Here is an 18,010-nt window from a genome sequence, read left to right as displayed (position 1 = left end):
GCACGACAGATTATGCATACGACAACGTCAGTCTGATTTCCAAGGTAAAAACGCACCGGATTATTTTGTGCATCATCTCCCTGATCCCAATTAACGGCCACAATGCCGGGACGTTGCATTGGTTGAATGGTGATAAAAACCTTCAAATACCGCATATCGCAGTCTCAGTACAGACAACATTGTACACTTACGAAATCGCCTGAGGTCATGTTTAATGCACTTGCAGTAATCTGTCAAGAAGACCTTATATTTTGTTTATAAGGTTTTATAGAGCCCCACACCGGCGCTTACCATTAACCGTCGCACATAGACCGGCATGGTCACGAAGAGGAATTCTGTAAGCATGTGTATGCCATGGAAAATGATTTCACTGTTGTTTGAAAGTGGTACCTCTACTGCGGCTTTTGAAGCTTTGCAGCAGCTCCACATAATCTTGTCCACCGTGCGAGGAATCAATTTCACGAAAATAAGCGGGATCTTTTTCTCTCGCCAACACTTTTCTGGTTTCCCCGCATCGTATGACGAAGGAATTGGAAAGGCCCACGTGGCGAGACAACGTGTCGCAGATCAACGTGACTGTCCGCCAGGAATAACGCTTGAGCAGTGCAGCCAGCGCATCGCCGACATCCGTTCCCGAAAAGGATGCTGCAACCGCCATTTTACAACGATATCGTGGCATTACTAAGCGCAAGGCAATAATTATGTTATAACAAAACGCATTGTGAATTGGTACCTGCGGCGGCACTGGTGGAGTATCGGGTCTTGTTTGTCAAATGTCAAGCTCAGATCTCCGGCATTGCTAAAACATGTGACATTTATACTGGCACGATTCACCGTACCTTTACTGTACGACTAACCGCACCGTAAGTTAGGACAATTTAGCGCAAAATCAAATAAAAACGATTGGTTCATGTATTTGCACTTTGTTGAACTACAGTTATTGCGCGGCGTTGCCTTAACATAATGCACATTTATTATAGCGGTGCCTTAATCGGCGCTGCTGGTGCGTCACAGCGGTATGGTAGTGGTGTGTACAGATACCTAGCTACGTACTGTACAGTGCAGATATTTGTAAACCCAGCGTTTTGTCACCGCAGTGGCCAAAACGAGCTGATTGATATTTATTTCTGATGAAGGAGTGCGGAATGGAGTGCCGCTTTTAAAGCAATTACGCCAAGGACATGCTGTATTGTACGATAATGTCCTACATATTATGGAAGGCTGGGTTGCAATTGCACTCTTCCCCGACGCTACTGTCAAGAGTCATAACCAATCTAATTATGGCGGCATTTGCCCAGTTGGATGTGCCGGATGTAGACGCGACTACAGCTGTATGTTAATAATAGGAATACTTAACGGATTGGTTAATTTCCGTTTAGTACAGCGACAGCATTCATACCGGAAAATACTGTACAACACAAGTATGTTGGAAACATACGTATGCGAAAAAGCGCTTACCAAAAGAGCTTAACTAATTCTTGTTCGGTACGTTACCGCGCTCAAGAAACAAAGACAAAATTAATGCTGATTACTTGGTCTTCTGTGTACAAAGATTGTATTGGCAGCTCGCTTACAATCAGCGCCACAATCAGGTATTTTTAAGCGCTGCCAGATATCGTTAGATTGTCATAAAAAACTATACTGTTCTATACAACTTCAAATGCCTCGGGATGTTTTCTGGTTATTTCTTTTTTCAAGATGGTTGCCACTTTTGCTCTACATCACGAAAAGCTACACATTCAAAAATCAGATAATAATGGTTAATGTCTCGAGCATACCTTATGAAAAATGGCAGATCATACTCTGAAACAGAATTCACACAGTTGCAGGTTCCGTTTCCTCTTGTCAGTGCTTGTCAGTTAAGATTTTCGAAATGTCGTGCAATACCAACCTCGAGCAAGGTCCGCGAACTGGAGAGCTTGGGCGGAGCATTCTGCAAATAAGAGTTATTGAGGCAGCGGCAACAGATGCTGCTATTTCAATTTCCAGACATTTTTTCCATTTCGGTAAAGAAATGCTTGAGTTATGACCGATGGGCGCGCTTTGAGCATGATAGGCTACAGTTTTTATACTGGTAGATGTTCTGGCCGTAGGCCAGGACAGTGACGCTGTACGAAACTTGTCAGTTTTTATACTGGTACAGCGTCGATGTTCTGGCCGTAGGCCAGGACAGTGACGCTGTACGAAACTTGTCAGTTTTTATACTGGTACAGCGTCGATGTTCTGGCCGTAGGCCAGGACAGTGACGCTGTACGAAACTTGTCAGTTTTTATACTGGTACAGCGTCGATGTTCTGGCCGTAGGCCAGGACAGTGACGCTGTACGAAACTTGTCAGTTTTTATACTGGTACAGCGTCGATGTTCTGGCCGTAGGCCAGGACAGTGACGCTGTACGAAACTTGTCAGTTTTTATACTGGTACAGCGTCGATGTTCTGGCCGTAGGCCAGGACAGTGACGCTGTACGAAACTTGTCAGTTTTTATACTGGTACAGCGTCGATGTTCTGGCCGTAGGCCAGGACAGTGACGCTGTCAGTTTTATACTGGTACAGCGTCGATGTTCTGGCCGTAGGCCAGGACAGTGACGCTACGAAACCTGTCAGTTTTTATACTGGTACAGCGTCGATGTTCTGGCCGTAGGCCAGACAGTGACGCTGCACGAAACTGTCAGTTTTATACTGGTACAGCGTCGATGTTCTGGCCGTAGGCCAGGACAGTGACGCTATGCAAACTTGTCAGTTTTATACTGGTACAGCGTCGATGTTCTGGCCGTAGGCCAGACAGTGACGCTGTACGAAACTGTCAGTTTTTATACTGGTACAGCGTCGATGTTCTGGCCGTAGGCCAGGACAGTGACGCTATGAAACCTGTCAGTTTTATACTGGTACAGCGTCGATGTTCTGGCCGTAGGCCAGGACAGTGACGCTGTACGAAACTTGTCAGTTTTATACTGGTACAGCGTCGATGTTCTGGCCGTAGGCCAGGACAGTGACGCTGTGGTTTTTATACTGGTACAGCGTCGATGTTCTGGCCGTAGGCCGACAGTGACGCTGTCAGTTTTATACTGGTACAGCGTCGATGTTCTGGCCGTAGGCCAGGACAGTGACGCTACGAAACTCTGTCAGTTTTATACTGGTACAGCGTCGATGTTCTGGCCGTAGGCCAGACAGTGACGCTGTACGAAACTCTGTCAGTTTTATACTGGTACAGCGTCGATGTTCTGGCCGTAGGCCAGGACAGTGACGCTGTACGAAACTTGTCAGTTTGTTTACTGGTAGACCGTCGATGTGCTGGCCGTAGGCCAGCACAATGACGGTGTACGAAACTTGTCAGTTTGTTTACTGGTAGACCGTCGATGTGCTGGCCGTAGGCCAGCACAGTGACGGTGTACGAAACTTGTCAGTTTTTATCCTGGTACACCGTCGATGTGCTGGCCGTAGGCCAGCACAGTGACGGTGTACGAAACTTGTCAGTTTTTATCCTGGTACACCGTCGATGTGCTGGCCGTAGGCCAGCACAGTGACGGTGTACGAAACATGTCAGTTTTTATCCTGGTACACCGTCGATGTGCTGGCCGTAGGCCAGGACAGTGACGCTGTACGAAACTGTCAGTTTTATACTGGTACAGCGTCGATGTTCTGGCCGTAGGCCAGACAGTGACGCTGTACGAAACTTCATCAGTTTTATACTGGTACAGCGTCGATGTTCTGGCCGTAGGCCAGACAGTGACGCTGTGAAACTTTGTCAGTTTTATACTGGTACAGCGTCGATGTTCTGGCCGTAGGCCAGGACAGTGACGCTACGAAACTTGTCAGTTTTATACTGGTACAGCGTCGATGTTCTGGCCGTAGGCCAGGACAGTGACGCTGTACGAAACTTGTCAGTTTTTATACTGGTACAGCGTCGATGTTCTGGCCGTAGGCCAGGACAGTGACGCTGTACGAAACTTTGCTGTTTTTTGTACTTGGTTGCATCTTGCCTGAAGTGCCGTATCAGATGATTACCTTCGCATCACCCCACACAGTTCTCGCCGAACGCTGCGACTGGATCTCCACTTCGCCGTCGAGCCTCTGGCCAAAGGTGGTGGTCTTGGCACTACCATGTAGCTGCCGGATTAGGAATTGCAACACCGCCCACCTCTCGATGTGACGTGTGATAGTCTAGGTTGCAGTTATCATCGTCTACGATGTTGGTAACCGCTAACGAGCCGCTTCATGCAACATCTTTTCCTACTCACCACTCGATACAATTGCACTAATTTGATCAACCCTCGGACGCTGTTTTATTCTCGTAAACCCGGGCACGCACGAAAAATATTTTTTATACTGTTATTCTCTCTTAATTATAGCGAAAAAATTCTTTTAAATTGCGGGTTGTTCCACAATTATTTTCGCACCTAAATTTTTTTCGTCGTACTGTACCAGGTACTCAGTTTTTATTTGTTTTGGGATTTATTTTTTGTACATATACAGAGTACTGGTACTTTCTGTTTAAATGGTAATTTAACTGTGATAGTTTTACTAGAATAGGCATTTTTATTTGTTTTATACGAGTACTTAATTTCTTATTATTGAAAATATCGGCGAATCGCTACTGTACGAGTAATTCTTGATCGACATGCCTGACTACGCGTACGCAGTCTCGCGCAGCGTGCGATGGAAAGAATAATCCGTTTGGTGAAAATGTAGTTTACAAAGTAGATGCTCGATTCATTTGGAATCTTATTTCTAAGAACTTTTTCTGGGGCAAGGTTTCCGTTGCATGTGCCGGTTGTGCATTACTAGAATCGAGGCTTTATTAATTCATTCCGACCGGAACGAACAATTCACAACTAGCAGGCCAATACGAATACAAGTACATAATTATATAATAATCATTAATTTTAATAACATTATAGTGGGCAATGAAAGCGCAACAAAATGAAGCATTTCTGTACACTTCTGCTTGTGCGGTGATGCGTTGGTGGCATTTTACATAAATCCAAGCAGAAATAACCGATGGACTTGCACTAGTCATATCTGAAAGATCAAGGCGACGTTGCAGCGCAGCCGGACGCCAGTGGGCGGGGCCTGGAGCTCGCGGCTACCCGGGGCGCACGGGGACTCCCCGATCGATCTCTCGCCGGGATCCGGCCGCCGGCGACCCGCCCGGGTGGGGTCCGCCGTCTTAGCGCACCCGGGGCAGCTCGACGTTCTGCAGCGGCACCACGGGGGCGTTGGCGCAGGAGAGGGGGTCCTGTAGGACCGCCGGACTGTTGCTGGAGGTGGGGATGGCGGCCGTGGAGGCGCGGCGGGTAACCTCGGCGTCCGGACCGTCGGGTAGGGTCAGGTGCGCCGCCGGGTAGACCACCGGGGAGGACTGCCGGCGCCGGAAGTGCTGGGCGGGCGGCGGCAAGGCAAGGTGCACGCTGGGACGTATTGCTTGCAGTAAGGCAGCGTTGGACGCACGCTTCAGCGAACTGCGCCGACTGGGGCTGGCCGTGGAGGCGGCGGCGGTGGAGGGCGGCGGGGAGGGCGCCGGGACCTCGGCGGCGGCGGCCTCCTCCTCCTGCTGGCGGTAGAGTTCGCGCGGGGAGCAGCGCGGCGTGGTGTCGACGTAGTAGATCTTGTTGAAGTAGTCGTGGTCGATGCGCACCGAGCCGTCGCGGCAAGGACGCACCACCTTCTCGAAGCGGTAGCCCCAGCGGATCTCGCTGGGGAGGTAGGAGGTCCGCGCCTGCGTCGTCAACCCCGTGGCCTCCACGATCCCCTCCAGTATCACTACGCAAACATAAAGGTCAACAAAAATACGCCGCGGAAGGCGAAGAAACAGAAAGGTCACCACCGGAAGTGGCGCCCCGACGTACCGATGACTTCCAGGCGTTCGTTCTTGAGGTCCTCGGCGGAGAGGTCGTAAAACGGACTCGTGGCGTCGATCTCGTGGCTGATGATGGTCGGCCAGACGAGGAACAGGCGGTCCGTGCCGTCGGCGAAGCCCACGTTGACGTCGTACTGGTAGAAGGGGATCTCCTCGCCCTCGGCGGTGACCCGCTCCTTCATGCACATGACGCGGATGTGCGCTTCCACGATGTGCGATCTGCCAATCATGTCAATTTCCCCGTTAATCGATGCCGTGCTCAGCTGACTATGGATTTCTTCATAACAGCCGATCCCATGAAAACTGGGATCAGTGCTGCTTATTTACCTGCGCATATCCCCGATGCGGAACATAAAGTGCATCTTCCCGTCGCGCTGGCAAATACACGCTGGAAAAACACGAGATAAATTTAACCGGTTAAACTGTGCATTAGTGCAGCTTCGCCAGGTTAAATCAAGCGTGAAATTATGCGATCAAAAATAGCCGGGTTGGCATGCAGCACACACAGCCGCTTAATGGGAGGGATGCGGCTTCGCGGAAAGGACGCGGATGGCCGCGAAGGAATGTTCGAGTAATTGCGGCCTTTTGCTAACCCGTAACCGCGCGGGTCAAACCGCTGCCAACGGCTAAATTTCCAGCTTAATTCCCGCAAAGTCAACATGTATCTGTCGAAGTTTGCAAGCGATGCGTGCATCATAAACATCATAATAAATTAATCTTCGTACTAGGAAACATTGCTGTTTGTTGCTTAGAATTTATACCGGTTACTCGAAGAAAACAAATTTGTTTGCAGTATAATTAAAGCTGTATGACGCAGCCGAGAATTTACAGAAAATTCCAAGGTCAGTTGAATTCAATAAAACGCCAATTATTTTAAGCAATACAGCGTCGATGCGGCGAAACTATGAGCTAAGGAGTTATTAATACACCCCGCTGGATGGTGCGAGTGTAAATGCTCTTCGATCTATCGACCGGCGTTGGCTACTGTTTACATCAGGTGTGCTGATATTTTTTCTAGCATTGTGCTGATGCAGCAGTACAGCACGAATGCAGACAAGCGCAGCGCGGGGAGAAAAAGCAATAAATTGATTAGGCAATCGATGGGCGGGCGGAAGCAGTACCAGCGAGAGCGGATTAACGTACCTTCGCGGCTGAACATGAGCGTCTCGGAGCGCATCTTGGGCCGGGAGAGCTTGGCGAAGAGGACGCCGACGAGGATGGACTGCAGCGCCACCCCGGTGAGGCACTGCAGGCACAGCACGATGATGACGTGCGGGCACTCGGTGTTGGCGAAGCGGTAGCCGTAGCCGATGGTGTGCTGCGTCTCCAGCGAGTACAGGTACGCCGAGGTGAAGTCCTTGATCTTGTTGATGCACGGCATCCACTCGGCCTCGCTGAGGTGCGTCTTCTCCAGGTCGTCGTGCAACCAGGCGAAGATGTAGTAGATGATCGCGTAGAACAACCACGTGCTGTAGCAGCCATAATATATATATTTCGTGACCTTAATACATTAACATAAACATTATATACATACCCGAATATGCATATTACGCATATTTAATGCAATACATATGCATATATAGACGCATACATGCCGTGACCTTTTCAAATAAAAATGTTCCGCGATATATATACATATATATCATCTATTATATGACATGTTTATCATATAATATATTATATACATACGGGAATACGTATATATACTATATAACGTGACATATGCTTATATAGGCGCATGTATGCCGTGATCTTTTATATAAAATAGCACCCGATATGCATATGTTAATTACTTATCATATATATAAGCGTATAAAAAGGCATATATGCCGTGATCTTATATAAAAGATTGCAGTATTCTTTACGGTCAATTGGGTAACTTTATAAATATATACTTTATATATCTTTGTAACTTATGCCTAAATTATTTCTTTGCATACTTTAATTAGACTACTGCTAACATAAGCATATATGGACGCGCCCTTTACTTATGCACTGAGATCGTCACGTGACAGCCTCCATGTGCGTACCTGAAGAAGCCCATGGCGAAGATGAGGGCGCACCAACGCCACTTGCAGTCCACCAGCGTGGTGAAGATATCAGCCAGGTACTTGAGATTCTTCCGGTAGACATTGCTGTGGCGCACATTACAGTCGCCCTGCTTACTGACGAAGCGCATTATACTGGGCGGCTTGGCGAAGGGCGTGGAGCGGTTGCCGGCCGCCGGCGACGGGAAGAGGAAGCCATTGGCGCTGCGACTGCTGAGGAAGAGCGGCGAAGCGGACCGGCTGCGCTCCGACAGCGACACCGACGCCGACGACGGCTCCTGCACCGTCAGGTATCCGTTGCGCCGCGATTTACCTGCAGGCAGAGGAACACCCTTCTCAAGACACTGCTGCTTATGCAACGCGTAACGCGATGCCGGGATTAGCGGAGGGGAGGAGTGCTCCGCGGGGAAGCAGCAACATCTGACAGCGCAGCGCTAACTCCGGCCGAGTGATGAGTTTACTTTGCAATTTAAACTGATCGTTGAGGAGAGGGAGCGAGTGGCGGGATGGAGGAGAAGGAATGTTTGTCAGCGCCGTTGGGCGCTGCGGGCAGTGGAGCGGAGCCCCCGCCCGCAGAGCGCGGCTCATCCGGCTTGATCTCCGGCCGATGATTGCCGCCGCTTAATGGACGGTTTTTTTTCCAACGGCAACCGCTTGTTCTTCCCTGATGACTACACAATTCAATTACACTAACTTCCCGCACTTAATCATCCCTCCACCAATTATCGACGGCATCGATCGCATGACTGGCACATTTTTCTCACGCTGCGGTTTCGCTGTTCAGAGGGGCATCAGTTATAACAAGTAGCGGCGTTGCCGGTACCGTTGTAGTGCGGCATAAGGCGCGCTTTTGACGGGCAGGGACAGTTGGTTGGTTTAAGGCAAGAGTGATGGGATTATATTTACGTAATGAGCCCTGTTTAAACGACCATCCGTTCCCATATCAGTCACTGGTGCGGCGCACGCACACGCGTGCATGATTCAGCACATGCGCAAATGCACGCCTGACGTCAGAGTAAATGTCCGCGAATAGCCGCGTATTTTTCCGTACACACCGATTTTATAAGCTAACGCGGTGGTCACGTGCCAGCGGCGAAAGGTCACCGCGTGAGTTTGTTGCCCATTTAAGTGCCGTGCACGTTGCAAGCTTGGAAAAGGAGGGAAAAAAATTGAAATCTACGCAGAATATTGTTGGGTTTCTCGGGGTCCGTGTGGAGCGTGAGGCCGCTGGCAGCTGTCAGCGGCTGAGTAAACAGCGCGTTCGGTTGACTCGGTCCGCGCTGCACACACTGCCGCGCTGTTTATCCTGCATCTCTCCAATCTCGCCAAGTTAGTCTTGCCCGGCAGATAAATATATACTTGTCATCTTGCCCAACGACTCGACATTTCATTTCACCGAAAATTCCCTACCTGCACTCTTCTGCTGACTACAAGAAAAAGCTTAATAACAAACTCGTGCCGGTTGCTTCAACGAAACTTTTAACGGACGTTGTTCGATACGGTCTGACTGCGAATTATTATTATTAATAACAGTGTCTCGGTTGATACCACGATAATAAAAATTTAATAAGGAATTAAATGTCCGTCCTTAACCCGTTCGAAGAAGCCGGGTGCTAAATGGCGTTAATAGCCTATTAACAGCGCCGAAGACACGATAAACAGCGACATTTACCGACAGCGACGGATGCGCCGCGTGCGCTGTGATGCCGATGCCGTCAACAGGCAGGAACTGCGTGCGGCACGCTGTCATTAATGTATTAAATTCCGCGGATAATTTGCGATAATTCCCGCCGGGACTGACCGCCAAAATTCTGCAGTGTAATATTAAATACCCGTAATTATTGGCAAGATTCAAATAGTGCAAATTACGCTTAAATAATCTTCGTAATTAAAATATATTAAATACCCGTAATTGGCCAGAATTAAATATTACCAATTACAGATAAACAATTTCAGTAATTAAAATAAATTAAAATCAGGGCAGGAAATATGATTATGTCAGATCAAATTATGCACCGGTTTCGTGCTACGTTATTAAGGGAATTTTTCCAGCTAATAAACAACCATAATTCCTCGACAATTATCGGAAAATTTAATATGGTTTGATTAATATTTTGCTAAATATATTTTTAGCTTAATCAATAAAATCATTGTTCTAACAATTATTAGGAAACTGACGATGCGCGTTGAACGAATAAATAAGCGCAAAATAAACACCAACGCTGGACGGACGGAAGTCACGTTCCGCCGTGTTAGCAGAAGTGAATGAGCGGGTGAGGGGAGAAAAAGTTGTAGCAATTTAGAGGAAACATTCCTGTCTGGCGACTGAACTACGTAAATTGCCGGTTGTCTCTGCTGCGGCCACTCATCGCTGCAACCTGATACCAGTGCGATTATTTCACTTTTAATAACCCGCAAAAATCCGCTTCAACCGGAAGTTGACGATCAAAGGAAATAAATTATAAATAAAATAAAATCAATGGTAAAAAATAGAGCTTACCGCTTTCGACGTCGAGGAGCGCCGTGGCCGCCGAGGAGCTGGCATCATCCGCCGCGATACTGGACTCGCCGCCCAACTGCAGCTGCGCGGTGCCGGTGCGGCGCGGGCGCATACTTAGCAAGTGGTTGCGCAGGAAATCCAGTTTCGCTTAATTCCAAACCAGGATAAAATATATATTCCGCAGTGCCGTTATCCCAGCGTGCGCCGTGTTTATTCCGTCCAATTAAACATTCCCGCTGGAATGTCAATAAATCCAGCACTGGCCGGAAGCATCCGGACCAATAATTATTATCCACACACTGGCGTTATGATAAACCGGGATGAAGACGCGCTGCTCCGCTTCCGGCTGCTTATGAACGAGATACCGGTTTCTGTACTCCGCGTACATATGTCGATATCGAGCACTGCAAGAACGACAACATGTAGGAAAACTGCACCCGATATAGCAACGACGTTACGGCCACTTCAACCCCGCTCAAATAAACCGCCGTGTTTGCTTTCCCCGTCCGCTGTGCTACTGCGGGCGGTGCAAGCGCGCACGGGGCGCACACGCGCCGGCGATGATGGCCTCATCAGCGTTGTCTCTCCCGCTGCGTGTGCGCCGGGATTAACATTAGCCGCACACCCGATCGCCAACATCCGCTAGCAATCGGCGGTCAGATTAACATCGCGCGTACATGCCGCAGCGGCCGGTAATGAGCGGCTGGCCCGCTCCTGTCAGCTGATCTATTCCCCGGCTGGAACGATGAACAAGTAACAACACAGCCTTGAAACTGACACATTCCAGTCAGTCGATCAGTGTTTTTTTGCGCCCGGGCGCAACAGCTGCGAGTGAACACTTAATACAGCTGTGTCTATCACTTAATGCAACAGCCCATCACAACAACACGCCGTAACGGTTTGTAGGCAGCGTGTAATGCGGTTATGATTGTGATTGTGGTTGAGCATGAAATTGCCGCGGTTTCCGCCTTGTTACGCTGTTACTCGATGGTTTTGGTCGTTAACCGTTTTCCGAACAGCCCAAACCGGCAAACTAGGCTAAATTCACGTACGGCGAATTTAAGGTTGATAGCGCATTAACGTACTTATATACAAGCCCAGCACGGATGAATAATGTCTTAGGATTTCGAGCATGTTAAAAGGTTAATTACATATGTAATAAATAACGACACGATGTTTACTACATTAAGGAGGCACGAACAAAATAAACAGGCATGAGCAGAATCTGTTACTTATTTTGCTCATTCGCAGTTCGCTAATTTCAATGACAATTCGATGTAATAACAATAATTGTAATATAATCTGGGGATATACAAACAGCCCATGTTAAGCTAATGGCCACCATGACAACAAGCTTTCGAGTGACCACTGGACTGTGGGGATTGGGCTTTGCAAAAAACTTGTGATGCAGGAACACTCTCGACACTGAGAGGATTCTGTAGCACTTTAGAACGTGCAGATGGGATGTGTGGAACGGGAGAAAATTGGTTACAACGGCAAAGTGTCGAGGACCCTGGTTACGTAGTTAGTATTCATATAATAAAATTTAATAGCGTCTAAACAATTACGCATAAAAAACTGTTTACTAAAAATATATCTACGGCGTAAAAAAAGTACATAAAAAATGTATATAAAAAATATATGTATATAAAAAAATATATGTATATATGTATGTAAAAACATATATGTGTATAAAAAAATTATATATGCATTAAAACATACATGCATATAAAAAAATATATAGTTATGTGCACACGTAATACATATATGTGCATGTGCTGTGTTTAAAGATATATATACCGGTAAAAGATTGACTACATTGCCGGCCGTGTAATTAGCGCCGTTTCCTCCCAGTTGATTTGGGAGCGGAGCCGCTGCTCCCAGTGCATAGAAAACGGGATTAGCCGGCAATTGAGTGATCATTCAATTAAGCGAGCGCGTTAAGTGCGCTGTTAATCGCACTGACACCGCGCTCAGCCGTCTCTCCGTGAGCGGTGTGGACCGGCACTTAATCCGCGCTGATCACTCGTCCCTTTTCTTGCTTCCTTCCCCGTCAACATGCATCCCCGCCGGACACCGCTACACGGAGTAGCAGCGGCTGCGCGCGGCGGGCTATTTTTATCCGCAATTTCCATTGGCTATGCAGGTAAATTGCCCAAATGAGCGATTACGCGCGGCGCGCTAATCAAACCGAGCCGGTGCGCGCGCGCCATCCAGCGCGCTGTCATCGATCACCGGGTTCCCGTGGATACAATTACACGGACGACAATGCCTACCTTGCTAAGGTCGCTGGCTAATCAAGCCATCAAAATATCACACACAATGAATTAAAAAAAATCCCTCATAATTAAATTTTCCAAAAACCCGTATATTTTTCATTAAATTTACAAGCCGATTTTTCAACTCGTCTCGCAATTTTCTGGATGCTCTGCTCATCCCGCCAAGTATTCCGGGAATTTTTTGGGATGCGGCAGCGGAAACGCGGTTTCCGCAGTTTGACCTTGATGCATATATAGTGAAGGCCGAGCCGCGTTATGCAACAGCGTCGCACAGCTGCGCAGACAGTAATCATTCGGTACTTACATCACATTGGTATATAAACATCGGACGCTGTTTATCCCGCAACAACTGCCAGGTCAGGGCAACGGTCAGCGGCACAACTGCTGGCGTGGACAATATAGGTCAAGTGTTATATGTATAATTAAAATCTCGACACGCAGCGAACGTACTGAAGGCATGCGTGTTTGCGCATAGAAGGAGAAAAAACGGGACAAGTGAGAGAGACGAGAGCCGTGTTTACCGACACAGGGCTTCGCATCAATGGGGAATTAGCGTCGATTCAAGGTCGGGGTCGTGCTGACGGTAGAGCGGATTGACGGTGAATGGAGGCGATAATATAATGTCGGTATATCGGCCGTCATCCGATCGGATCAGCGCGCCGGCCGTCGGCAATCCTTAATCGAACAACACCGATCGATACATCGGCCGCACAGCGCTGTACAGATTATACAGCGCCGCGGCACTTTGTCTAAGCTGCACACAGGTAAGGGGAATAATTGCGCTAATGGAGCGCGGCATGCCGGCGCAGGCACAATGCCTTGTTACGCGGCCGTTGCTGCGAGCCCGGGCCTGAAAAGAGCCGGAGCGGAAGAGACCAACAGGAAATCAGGTGAGCGTGGAGACTCTATTCTCTCGCTCTCTCCCTCTCTCTCTCTCAATAACAACCGGATCAACGCGATACGCGGTGCGCGCGCGTACACCAAAAAATCCCCGACCCCGGCTCTTCCCGTAATCATCCCGGGTTCGCCTGGTGGGACTTCCGGCGGGGAACGGCTGTTCGCTGACGTACAAACCCGGGAAAGGGACGGTGACCTTTGGAATTTTTCACGATCGCAACGCTCGATAGGGTTTTCTCATCAGACGCCGGCGCGATTGCGCGACTCGACGGTGCGCGTTAAGCGGCGTTTGGGGAATTCGGGACGCTGATGGGGAACGTTTCCCCGATCGATGGGATCAGCGAGGGAGACAGTAATGCCGTTGGACAGGCGCGAAAAGTGCGGATAATCAGCGTGTTGTCGCGCGGCGGAATGGGCCGTTGCCGCGCGCGAACGGCTAATGTCGCACACTTGACGACTGCCTTGGGAACACATCAACGCCGCCGGCGACGCTACAGCCGTTGTATTTTTTTACACCGCGCGCAACAGCGTCGAGGTTTAGCGCGTTTACTAAAGCACGTTTTATGCGCAGACTTACCTAATTATCTTCACAGGATGCAAGGGAAATAAATCCAGAAAAAATCAGAGAATAAATACATCAGTGTAGCATCGGATTACAGTATTTTAGTGCCGGGAAGAGTGAGCGTTATTAATGGTGCATACGTGTCCGGAGGAAAGATTAACAGCGCGTTATTCTTGAGAAAATAAACTCGCGGAGAAATATCGGCGCATTGCCAGATCGCGATCGGTTGTGTTGCCGCGTCGGATGCCAATGGAAGAAGCGCGCTGATGATCTTACGCGGAAACATCCGGTGTTCAGTATACAGGCAGCGTTTGACGCAGAACATTTAAATACCGGCATTTGCCTGCGCGTATAGATGAGCGGGGGCGCGCAATGATTTAGTGCAATATAAAAGGCAATTAATTTACATTCCGCTGGCCATCCCGAAATAGCCGGTCGGAAGTGGCTGGTATAGCTGGATATCTGCTGGCGCAGCAGCAAGAAGATGCCCTAACTCAAGCGCATGTAGCGCTCGCTGGAACTACTGTATATGCGTATATGCGATGAGAGAAGAGTTGAGCGGCAACAGCAACGTACACGCTGTTAACATATCGATGTACTGTGTGACTGTGTGTCCCAGCGGAGAGCGGGCAAATTGCTACACGGAGAACGTGCTCGTTACACAGACAACTTCCGGCGGTGTGGTGCAGTGTATGCCGGCGCTGCACGCCAGAAATTAATCATATCTATGGGTGCACATATTGCTGACTTTACATATGTACTGTTATTTTATAATGTGCTTAACCAGTAGTATTTTATTTCTTTATGGCACTTTACGTCACGCCAAACATTACTGGCCTCTTGGAGAGTGGTTGCACGTAATTAATAGCTCTTAATTTAAATCGAATATCCGCTACCAGAACTCAGCTAAAACCACGCTCAGGTATCTCGTTCGCTGAATAAAATTATCGGGAAATGCGGGGTAAAACTGGAAAGGTGGTTTAAATGGAAAATTAAACGAAGTCGATCGATACTGGAAATGTGGCAATTTCGTATCTGGTAGCCGGTATTTAACAGTGGATATACGTTAAGCTTCTCGTCATACTGCTAAAAATGTTTTGTCTGCCGCTCAAGGCAACCTGTGGATAATGTTGATAGTAGATCATCTGATGATCCTAAAGCTTATTTCGGTTTGGTAAGAAATGTAAGCGGAATATGCGAGAGTTTACGCGTTAGCGAATCGGGGTGCAACTGACCCCATGCCCAGCTTTCTTATATTTTAACTCAAATCTTAATGAGACAATAAAAACGCAAACAATAACAACGACATCAAATAACGTGTAGAGCGTAATGCACAACCTAGCCATACAACGAAAAGTCTATTCAAGAAAACCAAAGCTTACCGTACATTAATCGCAATAATCAAAAATTCAAAAATTCGCAACAACAACCGGTCGTCTAAATTGACTGCGTGAAATGGACGTATGCCGACTGCACAAACCACTCGTGACGGCGCACATCGGTGCGGATCCAGCAGTCCACCCGCGCCGGCCGATGATTGGTGTTCTCGTCCATCGTAATGGTCAGCGTGGTGTAGCACACGGGATCGGCCGCTCCGGGCAGCGACAGCGCAGCGGTGATGGTGCCGAGTTGCAAACCGGTAGGACGCAAATTACCGGCGATTGTGTTGAGGTAGTGATACGGCGACGCTACGAAATGCCCGTCGTACTTCCAGATAAAGTGCGCGGCGGTACCCGCCCGGCTGCAGTCCAGGCGGCCGGTGCACGTCATGGAGAAGCTCCACAGCGGCGTGGACACGTTGCGCATGGGCGCAACGAAGACGTCTTGAGGGCGCAGTTTCGGCTCTAGCTCGAACTGCCGGAGGACGGAAAGGTCACCACTGGTGGTCTCCGCTAAAAGGTCACCTTTCGTCAGAAGACACTCTACCGTCCCGGCCGCCTCGCGGGTGACGTTGTGGATCAAGAGAGAGCTGGTGCTAGCGCTGGACGTCAGTCGGTAGTAGTGACCTTTCGTGGAGTATATCACCACATCGACGCCTTGGATGGTGGCGTTGTGGTGGCGCCAGACGATCCGTTGAACCGGTTCGGCGTTGCAGGAAAGGCTCGCCGTGTCTCCCAACGGGACGCGCACGGTGTTGGCCGGTGGCGCCTCCCCGGTAGTCTCGTTCTCGAAGGCCGGCAGGATGATAACGTTGTCGGTCATGTGGGCTTCGGCTTGCTGAACTGCCTTGGCGGCACGCTGCACTGCAATGCATCGAGGGGAGACCCAAAGAAACGTTCAATGCTCTGTCGGCCAAAAAAAGGGCACCAAGGACAACTTACGTGGTGTCGGTGGTGTGATCGGGCAGCTTTGTCCAACGTGTCCAAGAATCACAGCCAGCAAGAAAATGCTATAAACGTAATGTACGGAGTCAACGTTTATGATGGCCATTGCGCGAGATGACGCGCAAATGATTCCGGCAGCGTCAGCTGTCAGAAATGCCAGCCGACATGCACCCAGAGATAACGCTGCACCGGACATGTTTCGTCCGGCGGTGAGGAACTGCAGTGCGCCGGCAGCGCGTACTTGAGTGGTGAAACGGCATTTCGTGCGCTTGCGACCTTTGGAGGAATCCCGCGACGTCCGCGATGATGTTCTGCAACATTGGTTATTACTGCAGCGGATTGATGGCAAGGTGAAGTCTTATTATAATATTAATTATATATTGAGTGTGGCGTACGGATGTGTGTTGTTCAGAATTAATCGGTTGCCAGGCAACGTGGAAAAGGTGCTTGGTAATCCGGCAGTTGCGCCTGTTGCTGACTGTCTAAATACCCGGCTAACCGCTGGCGTATGCTGTCTTCTTGTTGAGTGTAGTACAATTAGGCATTCGAATCCTTCAGAATTCTAACGCGTGGTACCGTTGAGATGTTCGGTGGCATTTCTTATACAAAAACACCGTGCAGTGTGGCCGACGTTGGGGATGTTCGCTGATGTGAACAAGCAGGATACAATCTGAGGAGTCGCTGCTTTTCGGTGCTCAATCCCCCCACAAGCAACCATATAGTCGGACGGTGTAGAAGTTTAAAACTACAGGGCAGTAAAGTCGTCTTATTGAAAGGCCTGTACGATTGATATGCCGACAAGAGAAACGGGAATAACGCCGCAGCGCAGAGTATGCAGTGTATGGTGAATCTCCCACTGAAATAATTTACAGTAGAAGTATATGTGTACCAGTGAAATGCGCAGCATTGCTGGCATGGACTTATAATAAAAGTATATTGCACCAGTATTATTTATTCAAATATTATTTATTACCTATCATTACAATTTACGTAATGCATTGGTTTTCTTACTATAAGTAATATCAGTCAGTTTAATTCAGTGTGAATACAGACAGGAAAGCATCGCTTAAACCAGAATAACTGGTCCCCGTTGATGTGAGACGGGACTGACATCCATAAAACTATTAAATATTTTCCTAATAATTAGTATTATTAGCTGTATTACATATTACTAAGTATTACACTACTGTTATTTCATAAATACGATAAACAACTACGTACTTTCAAGGGGCGTTTTGTTATAATTATAATTACTTTAATTATTTATTTATTTATTTAAATGTTGCTTTACTCATTTTATCCCAATTAATTCCGTGATGGAAATTATAACTGGCCGACTTCTGCGCTATATATGAAACTGCCGCTCAGTAGTGACTTTTGGTAATGATCGGCACGGGGTGTGCATGTTCATTTTGGCCGGAAGCGAGCGTAGAGAGCCACGCGCCAGTGTTGGATATGATCGAAATGTCGGGCAGGCGTGCATCCGGCAGCGGAAGACAGCTCTTCCAGTTCCAGCTGCACAGGCTCGTTATCCACGGACTGATA

At 48.4% G+C, this 18,010-nt stretch overlaps 2 protein-coding genes and 1 long non-coding RNA gene across 4 annotated transcripts; all 3 read right to left on the bottom strand.

The window, feature by feature from the left end:
• Positions 1-484: 484 nt before the first annotated feature.
• LOC129600872 (uncharacterized) lies at positions 485-2,082 on the bottom strand. The gene is made up of 4 exons (XR_008692158.1): positions 1,892-2,082; positions 1,779-1,803; positions 734-799; positions 485-645 (listed from the first exon to the last, which is right to left on the bottom strand). It is a non-coding gene; the product is annotated as an uncharacterized LOC129600872 (long non-coding RNA).
• Positions 2,083-5,024: 2,942 nt separating this feature from the next.
• Positions 5,025-14,626, bottom strand: LOC129600859 (G protein-activated inward rectifier potassium channel 3-like). 2 transcript variants are annotated; one of them, XM_055499487.1, is made up of 7 exons: positions 14,157-14,626; positions 10,404-10,807; positions 7,886-8,216; positions 6,999-7,324; positions 6,183-6,243; positions 5,845-6,074; positions 5,025-5,758 (listed from the first exon to the last, which is right to left on the bottom strand). In XM_055499487.1, the coding sequence occupies exons 2-7, from the start codon at positions 10,513-10,515 to the stop codon at positions 5,166-5,168; spliced, it is 1,653 nt and encodes a 550-aa protein (XP_055355462.1). In that variant the 5' UTR covers positions 10,516-10,807; positions 14,157-14,626; the 3' UTR covers positions 5,025-5,165. The 2 variants fall into 2 exon arrangements, with proteins under 2 accessions (XP_055355462.1, XP_055355463.1); XM_055499488.1 differs by lacking the exon at positions 14,157-14,626 and adding an exon at positions 12,987-13,323.
• A 762-nt stretch (positions 14,627-15,388) lies between these two features.
• On the bottom strand, positions 15,389-16,784 carry LOC129600866 (uncharacterized). Its single transcript, XM_055499501.1, has 2 exons — positions 16,463-16,784; positions 15,389-16,384 (listed from the first exon to the last, which is right to left on the bottom strand). Exons 1-2 carry the CDS (start codon positions 16,659-16,661, stop codon positions 15,579-15,581), a joined length of 1,005 nt encoding a protein of 334 aa, XP_055355476.1. The 5' UTR covers positions 16,662-16,784; the 3' UTR covers positions 15,389-15,578.
• Positions 16,785-18,010: the final 1,226 nt, after the last annotated feature.

Source organism: Paramacrobiotus metropolitanus, unplaced genomic scaffold (genome assembly GCF_019649055.1).
Source record: "Paramacrobiotus metropolitanus isolate TYO unplaced genomic scaffold, Prichtersi_v1.0 Parri_scaffold0000200, whole genome shotgun sequence".
Lineage (NCBI taxonomy): Eukaryota > Metazoa > Tardigrada > Eutardigrada > Parachela > Macrobiotidae > Paramacrobiotus > Paramacrobiotus metropolitanus.
This window is presented reverse-complemented; position numbering and strand designations above follow the sequence as displayed.

Coding starts and splice junctions, on each gene's coding strand:
- LOC129600859 (XM_055499487.1), bottom strand. CDS start 10,515: ATGCGCCCGCGCCGCACCGGCACCGCGCAGCTGCAGTTGGGCGGCGAG. Junction 8,217..10,403: donor GCTCCTCGACGTCGAAAGCG/GTAAGCTCTATT, acceptor CTCTGCCTGCAG/GTAAATCGCGGCGCAACGGA. Junction 6,075..6,182: donor CGCATCGGGGATATGCGCAG/GTAAATAAGCAG, acceptor CATGATTGGCAG/ATCGCACATCGTGGAAGCGC.
- LOC129600866 (XM_055499501.1), bottom strand. CDS start 16,661: ATGTCCGGTGCAGCGTTATCTCTGGGTGCATGTCGGCTGGCATTTCTG. Junction 16,385..16,462: donor GATCACACCACCGACACCAC/GTAAGTTGTCCT, acceptor GATGCATTGCAG/TGCAGCGTGCCGCCAAGGCA.